General features: G+C 45.4%; 1 protein-coding gene across 1 annotated transcript; it reads right to left on the reverse strand.

The window, feature by feature from the left end:
• Positions 1 to 5,612: 5,612 nt before the first annotated feature.
• Positions 5,613 to 8,394, reverse strand: LOC136547929 (uncharacterized). Its single transcript, XM_066539611.1, has 4 exons — positions 8,255 to 8,394; positions 7,363 to 7,511; positions 6,309 to 7,257; positions 5,613 to 6,233 (listed from the first exon to the last, which is right to left on the reverse strand). The coding sequence occupies exons 3-4, from the start codon at positions 7,227 to 7,229 to the stop codon at positions 5,613 to 5,615; spliced, it is 1,542 nt and encodes a 513-aa protein (XP_066395708.1). The 5' UTR covers positions 7,230 to 7,257; positions 7,363 to 7,511; positions 8,255 to 8,394.
• Positions 8,395 to 8,866: the final 472 nt, after the last annotated feature.

Here is an 8,866-nt window from a genome sequence, read left to right on the forward strand (position 1 = left end):
TCCCCGCTCACCTGTCACCTCATCGTTGGTGTACAGTTGACCAGACGGTCCCGGCCCAAAGTCCGCTCTGCTTTGTCTTGGGCTCTTGGCCCAAGCCAAACGTGTTGGCTCATTTCTGCATTTTGCCTTGGAAAAAATCCATATTACCTTTCTCAACTTTTGCGAAAATCTGTTTTTCCTCCCTGCACTCTAAAACTAGGTAAACCACCTTCTTGAATTTTTAAAACTGTTTGTTTTACCTCCTGGACCGGTTATAAGCGGTTTTCAAAGACGGTTTTGTCTTTTTTTTCTATTTATTTTGGCTGAATCTTTGAAAAATCATAGTAAATCACAGAAAAATCATAAAATAAAAAGTCTAATTTTGTTGGACTCCACATAAGTAGATCTATACAATGAACATATAATATGGTATGCTTTAATGCAAATTTTTTTACTATAGCTTTAGATCTATGCTTTTTTTATTTAATTCATAGCAGCAGTTTCTATGGTCCAATTGTGGTGAAATTTTTATGGTCAGCTAATCATTGTATGCTTGAAGTGTAGTAATAATTTCATACTCATTGGATCATGTATAACATAGTTATAGATTTATAAATACTTTTTCACAAGGAAACACCTAAATAAATCTATACCTAAGTTATACATGATCCAATGAGTATGAAATTTTTATTACATTTCAAGCATACAATAATTAGCTCACCATAAAAATTTCACCACAATTGAACCATAGAAACTGCAGTTACGAATTAATTATACAAAAGCATATGTCTAAAGCTATAACAAAAAATTTGTAATAAAGCATATCATATTATATGTTCAATGTGTAGATCTACTCATTTGAAGTCCAACAAAATTGAATTTTCTATTTTATGAATTTTCTATGATTTACTATGATTTTTCAATAATTCAGCCGAAATAAATAAAAAAGAAAAAGACAAAACCGCCTTTGAAAACCACTTATAACCGCTCAGGGAGGTAAAACGAATGGTTTTAAAAGTTCAGGGAGGTGGTTTGCCTGGTTTAATTTTAGAGGTCAAGGAGAAAAAACAAACTTTCGCAAAAGTTGAGGAAGGTATTGTGGACTTTTTCCTTTTGCCTCCCAGCAGAGCTTCCGCATACCAAAGTATATATGGGGACCACGAGTGTCGAGCTAGCCTGGGCTGGGTCCATATTCTGCACCTTCTCGGCTTGACCCAACATGTTGCTGCCATTTTTCATTGTTTCTTTTACCATTCTTATCTTTTTTTCCACGATCGGGACTGAGCCCCTTTTTTTTCCTTTAGCATACAGAAAGTTTTAGACTTTTTAAAAGGTTACAATAGTGTTTTCATTCTTGCTAGTGGGCCACCAGGGAGACCAGAAACACTAAACAAGCGAGGCCATTAAAAATGTACTATACATTAGTAGAATTGAAAACTAAGGCTCCCAACCCACAACCTACGTGTTAGTCACAGCCGCACTATGGGGGTACGACCCCAAATACCCACGGTAGGCTATATGGGCTGCGCTCCTAGGGGCGGTCCAGCCCACAAGATAAAGACCTACAGTGCAATGGCCACGACGTCTACAAGACTCCAAGCGCCAACTTGGCCATGGCCGCTAATGAGCTCGCTCAGCTCGAGCAAACGCCCAGAGGTCATCGAGGTCGCCACAATGCTTAAAGCTGCGCACTGCTAGGTCAACGAGATCCACCAGGATCACGGGCCTTCCTACTCGACAAGCTCGAATCGCCGATCCGCCGCGCCAAGATCCAATCGCCTCCCCAACAGAAGCCGTTTCACCAATCAACATCGTGATGATGGACAACCCCACCAGGGGGGCTAGGGGGAACCATATCAACTACCCTTGCCAACACGACCAAGAAGTCGACCAAGATGTGCGAGCGCACATCAACAATCTCCGGGATGCACGACGTCATATCGACGGGCGCTATTTCTCTCGCCATGAAGAGGAAGTACACCGGCGTCAAGAAAACAAGCAAGAGTTCGGTAATCCGGATGCAGCCCTCCAGCCACTTAACGCTGGCAATGCTGCAGATCCCGACGGTGACGATCCCGAAGGGCCCTGAGCATTCACGAGAGCACTCCGAACACTCCAGTGGTCCCGTGGTTTCAAAATCACCAGGGTCGAGCCCTACGAGGGGAGGATGAACCCCACATAGTGGCTACAAGCTTATGTTACCGCTATGCGCGCCGTCGGGGGGGATACCAGTGTCATGGCAAACTATCTTCCCGTCATGTTCACGCCAACCGCAATGAACTGGCTCACGAGCCTCGCCCTAGATTCCATTGGATCTTGGGAGCAGTTGAAGAAGGTCTTCACCAACAACTACATGGCTACGTGTACTCGGCCGGGCACCAAGCACGATCTGAATCGCATCTATCAGAAACTGTCTGAGCTTCTCTGTAGCTTCATCAGACATTTTTTTGAGATGAGGAATTCTATTCCTAACATCACGAAAACAGAAGTCATCACCGCCTTTGTCCGAGGACTCCGTCACCACGACCTCCACTCCAAATTCAATCATAAGCCACCAAAGGGGATTGGCGAGATGATCACAACCGTCGATCAGTACGCCGATGCTGAACAGGTCAAAGTTTGCTTCAACGGGGATGCGGGCACTCACCACCCAACTCGCCGTAGCGATGAGCACCCCGACGAACGACGCCACAGTGACCGCTATTACGACGACCGTGGCCACCATCAGGACAGTGGCCGTGATCGGTCGGAAGGGTCAAAAGCTGGTTAGTATCGCCGCCGTCATCTAGACAACATTGTTGCCACCGTTGATGAACCTCGTACCAAACATAACTATGATGAGTAGTATAAGAAAGTCCTCGAGGGCCCATGCCCCCTCCACAAGAACAACAAGCACAAGATGAAGGATTGCCTTGGCTTAGCTAAGGAGTTCTAGGCCAAAAAGAAGGACGACGACGGAGCCAGTGGTCGCCGGCCACCTGGGGACAATAATAACGCCTTCCAGGATCACGACAAAGTGGTCACCACTATCTTCGAAGGCCTCGCCTCCGCTGAGAGTAGAAGAGATTGAAAGCTCATCGCCCGTCGGGTGCTCACCGTCAACATAGAAGACGTTATCGCCAACCCCAGCTATCGCCCCTAGTCTGAGGTCCCCATCACTTTCAGCAGGGCCAACCAGTGGACGCACATCCCTTACACATCGCGTTCCCCCTTATTCTCGATGCAACCGTCAAGAAGGTACTCTTCAAGAAAGTACTAGTTGACGGCGGAAGTGCCCTGAACCTGCTCTTCACCGGAGCCCTAAAGGAGTTGGGCCTTGGAGTACAAGACATCACCCCTTTCGACTCCTTCTAGGGTGTGGTATCTGGCAGGGCATCACGACCATTTGGAGAGATCACCCTCCCGGTACAATTCGGCATGGCTAGCAACTTCCGCATCGAGCACATCAACTTCTACGTTACCAACTTCAACACCGCCTACAACACCATACTTGGTCAGCCAGCTCTAGCCAAGTTCATAGCCATACCGCACTATGCCTATATGGTATTGAAGATGCCTTCGCCTACAGGAGTTCTGGCTCTGCGGGCCAACCTCTCTATCACCTACACCTACGAGACAGAGAGTCTTGTCCTCACCGAAGCCACCGACCCCTCCATCCAAATGGCCAGCATGGTCAACGATGCCAAGATGGTGCCCGTCGACAACCTAGAGATCCCAACGCTGGAGCCTCCTTGCGCCTTCGCCAAATCTAAGGAAACGAAGGAGGTCGGCCTCGGCCTCGATGACCCCACCAAGATCGCCAATATTGGGGCTCATCTCGACCCCAAATAGGAAAGCGCGCTCGTCTCCTTCCTATGTGCTAATGCTGACGTGTTTGCTTGGAAACCTGCAAACATGCCGAGGGCACCACGAGAGAAGATCGAGCACTCCTTGAATGTTTTGTCGACTGCCAAGCCGATCAAGCAGAAACTCTGACGATTTGTGCCAGACAAGAAGGAGGCTATTAGGGTAGAAATAAAATGGCTCCAAGCAATCGGATTTATTAAAGAAGTGTATCATCCTGAGTGGTTGGCAAACCCTGTTCTTGTTCAAAAAGAATAAACAATGGAGAATGTGCGTTGATTACACTGATCTCAACAAACACTGCCCTAAAGACCCCTTCGGTCTACCTCGAATAGACGAGGTGGTAGACTCCACCGTCGACTGCGAACTCCTCTCCTTCCTCGACTATTACTCCGGCTATCACCAGATATCCCTCAAAGAAGATGACCAGATCAAAACATCATTCATCACGCCTTTTGGTGTGTATTGCCATATCACCATGTCTTTTAGACTCAAGAACGCTAGGGCGACCTACCAAAGGGCCATCTAGATGTGCCTTGATCAACAGATAGGATGCAACGTTGAAGCCTGCGTCGACAATATGGTTGTCAAATCCAAAACCGCCAATAGTCTCATCGCCGACCTCGAAGAAATGTTCGCCAACCTAAAAAGATACAAATGGAAGTTGAACCCTTCAAAGTGCATCTTTGGAGTTCCATCCGACATACTCCTAGGCTACATCATCAGCGCTCGTGGTATCGAACCCAACCCTGACAAGGTTTCCACAATTACCAAAATGAAACGGCCAACAGCCAACCTACATAAATGATATACAAAAGCTCATAGGGTGTTTGGCTGCTCTCAGCCGCTTTATATCCACCTACCGTTCTTCAAACTACTCAAGGCCTCCGAGCACTTCTCCTAGTCGGAGGAGGCTGATACGGCCTTTGAGCAGCTCAAGTTGTTTCTAACGAAGCCTTCGATCATGATGGCACCTCCCCTATTGATCTACATCGCCACCACTTCTCGCGTCGTTAGCATAGCTATCGTCATCGAGCGCGAGGAAGTTGGACATGCCTATAAGGTACAACGTCCGGTATACTTCATCAATGAGGTTCATAATGAGTCCAAAACTCATTACCCTCAGGTCTAGAAGCTATTGTATGCCATTCTGGTCACCTCACACAAGCTCCGCCATTACTTCGAGTACTATAAGATCATCGTGGTCACCGAGTTCTCTCTAGGGGACATCCTCCACAACAAAGAGGCCAATGGCCACATCATCAAGTGGGCAATTGAGCTTGGCACTTATTCCATCGAGTTCAGGAGCTGGCCGACTATTAAGTCACAGGCACTGGCTGACTTCGTCGCTGAGTGGACCGAGATCTAAGAGCCCATCCCTATTGCTTTCCCTGAGCACTGGATAATGTATTTTTGACGGCGCCCTCAACATCAATGGTACTAGTGCTGGCATTTGTTTATTACTCCAACTAAGGACAAGCTCTGATACGTCCTCTGGATTCATTTCCTAGCTTCCAACAACACCGCGGAATATGAAGCATGTCTCCACGGACTTCGTATAGCCATCGAGCTCGGTGTCAAAGGCCTCATGGTATACGGAGACTCCACGCTGGTCATCAACCAAGTCAACAAATATTGGTCCTATTCTAGTGAGAAGATGGACGCCATACTACGCCGAGATTAGGAAACTCGAAGGAAAGTTCTACGGTATCGAGTACCACCACGTGGTATGAGACCAAAATCAGCTCGCCGACCACCTATCTAAGATAGGCTCTTCTCATGCCATGATTTCACCTAAGGTTTTTGTTCAAGACCTCTTTATGCCATCTATTAAGGAAGAGAAGGAAGTTCAAGAAATTTCTCCCCGTCGAGCAGCTGGTACTTGCAGTACCTTCACTGGCCATAGATTGTAGGGAACAATTCCGGATGGGCACATGGGCACCCCATAAGTCGAGGAAGTGAGTGAGCACACCTAAAAAGTTCCCAATCTTCTGATCCTGTCCTCGAAGTACCTTTCTATTTGTAGGCCCCCCAAAAGTTCTCTGTGCTCTCATGTTTGTTCTTCGTTTGTTTATGCTTGGCTTCTCAACTTGAATGCGTGCAGCCCCATGTTTAGACCTCCAAATCATTTGGTATACGGACGCTTCACCGTTGTGGCAGAAGTAATCTACGGCCTTTGCTAGCATAATCTCTTCCAGTTGCTCCAAGGAGATGTCCGTATGCAAGACATGTTGCTGACCGCCATCTATCTCTACTGTTTCAGAACTTTTATTCACTGGTAGCATGTCTTCAGAAGAGCCATGGGGTGCAAAAGCAATTCCAGCTTTTAGATATGGAGAATTTTGCAGAGACATTGTGCCTTCAGACAGTGAGGTCTTTCGCTTGCTATAAACTGAATGTGACACCAGCCACTGCAAATTAAATATAATTACTGGTTCTAGCAAAACATCTGATAATCCTGCGTTTAAGTTGCTAAAATATGGAACCTCATGCTGTTGCCGCTGCTTGCAACATGACGGGTTCGGGCGAAACCATTGAGATGCAAAGTTGTGAAGATTGTAGAAATGTTCTCTGTGGTATGAAGAAGCAAATGGCACCCATGAGAAGTCTTGAGTAGGTAGTTGAGTAAGTTCGTTGGTAATATTTTCAACTATAAATTTGACATGAGGGGCAAACGACTGCAAACTCCTAACTGCAATCCCAACTATGTCTGTACTCTCTGAAAGCTGTACTATCATACTAAAGAAGATATTACCCTCTGTTGTACGATCTTTCTTTATAAATATTAGGGAAACCTCTGTTACTTGCTCTGCAGTACTAAAGGGGATCAACCATAGTTGACACTTGTAAGGCTGTTGGCTTCCTCGAACAATTTTATGGTGAAGTTCCTTACCTGCCAAAAGATTCTTGATAAGGGCGCCAAAGGGCATGACGTGACAAAGTGGTGTGCCACCAAGCTCTATGAATCTCAGGAATTCACTAGCACCATCTGCATACCACTCAAATCGTTTAACAACAGAGGGGTTCAACTCATCATTGTTGCAGTTAAAGATGGAGAAAACAAATGACTTGGTAGCATGTCCAATCCGTTTAGGAATGGAGGAATTCCTTACCCCCTGTTCCATACGTTCTTCTTCGAGGATTCTCTGCTTATGTTTGTGCAGTTTCTCATCACACTCTTGTGCAGCACGCTTCAGCTTCTTCTGCCAACGCAACATGGATGTATCAGTGATCTGCCATTTATTAGAAGTCTCAAGAGCAGCTTCCAGCCTGATGTGTGCCATCTCTAGCCTCTCAAGGTTTTGGAACGCATTTGAGTTCTGTTTCTCTTCATATTTTTGAAACAGACAAGATACAATTTGGCTAACTGACTCCTGAACAACCGTAGAACCAACAATCTCCGCCATTAGGATTGAAACATCTGCAAAAATATCCCTTCCGTGTTCAGGATATTCAACATACAACAGTAATAATGAGATATTAGATACATGAACTTTGGATCACAGGCAATGATTTGGCTTAATGGGGGTAAGAACCTACCTTTGATTGAATTGCAGACGTGAATGGTGGACACCTATCCTGTGTATAGATATGTCTTGGGGAGAAATCACACAGCGTGGTAAGATGAGAACTTAAAGAGAAGACAATGATGTCCAAGACTTTGAGGGGGAATGTGTGCATGATGGTCTCTGCAATGGAAAATTTGGTCAACAAGTCTTCGTCAACGATGAGAATATCTAGCTACTTATTCCATGTTTGAATGGAAAAAGCCAACAGGCATTAAGTTGACAGAACTCGAAGAGTTGCATTGAAGTTTCGTGGAAAATCAATTGTAGAATGGTGCAGTAGAGTAACAAACAAGGGCAGGAATTCATCCACACAGCACTAGACAAGGAACATGGAAAAGTCTGGGTTGCTTGTCACTGGCAATTTCTGGTAGATGAAGCCAATATGTGAGTCTTTCTCGGTTCATTTTCAGGCCACCCTAGTCTGTTGACCGATGATCGACTCTCTAGCATTTTCTCTTATTTGTCATTTTTTAGTGTCCTCCCTAATTGCTCGATGCCGTGTAAATTCGGTCCAACAAACTATTGTCAGAGTGTCAGTGAAAAAGGACAGTGTTTGATACACAAAATTGCAACTGAGCGGAAAAAAGAAAGAAAGTAAAAAGTCGAACACAAAACTGCGACTGAGGAACAAAAAGGGGATTATCTCTAATGAATAAAATGGATCAGAAATACACAAAAGACAGGCTAGTTCCTCGTAGGACAGTTCGATTACAGATACTCCTGTTGCAAATTGCAATGCATCAAATATTCAACTAATAAGACAGGCTAATGCTACTCTGCTCCTGCTGCAATCGGAACTAACGGAATAACAGGCTGTGGACTCTGGACTGTGACGTCGGGATTGGGGAGCAAATCGACCGTACCTCGAGTCCACGAGAGCGCCTTCTCGTGTTGTGGGAAAGGGTGGCGTCGGCTCGGCCATCCTCTCCGCCGGCTGGCGGGACGCGCTCTTCCTCCTCCACACGGCGGTCGGCGCCGCTGCCGCGCATCGCGTCCCTCTCCATCCCCGCTCACCTGTCACCTCATCGTTGGTGTACAGTTGACCAGACGGTCCCGGCCCAAAGTCCGCTCTGCTTTGTCTTGGGCTCTTGGCCCAAGCCAAACGTGTTGGCTCATTTCTGCATTTTGCCTTGGAAAAAATCCATATTACCTTTCTCAACTTTTGCGAAAATCTGTTTTTCCTCCCTGCACTCTAAAACTAGGTAAACCACCTTCTTGAATTTTTAAAACTGTTTGTTTTACCTCCTGGACCGGTTATAAGCGGTTTTCAAAGACGGTTTTGTCTTTTTTTTCTATTTATTTTGGCTGAATCTTTGAAAAATCATAGTAAATCACAGAAAAATCATAAAATAAAAAGTCTAATTTTGTTGGACTCCACATAAGTAGATCTATACAATGAACATATAATATGGTATGCTTTAATGCAAATTTTTTTACTATAGCTTTAGATCTATGCTTTTTTTATTTAATTCATA

This window comes from Miscanthus floridulus, chromosome 4 (assembly GCF_019320115.1).
Source record: "Miscanthus floridulus cultivar M001 chromosome 4, ASM1932011v1, whole genome shotgun sequence".
NCBI classification, from domain to species: domain Eukaryota; kingdom Viridiplantae; phylum Streptophyta; class Magnoliopsida; order Poales; family Poaceae; genus Miscanthus; species Miscanthus floridulus.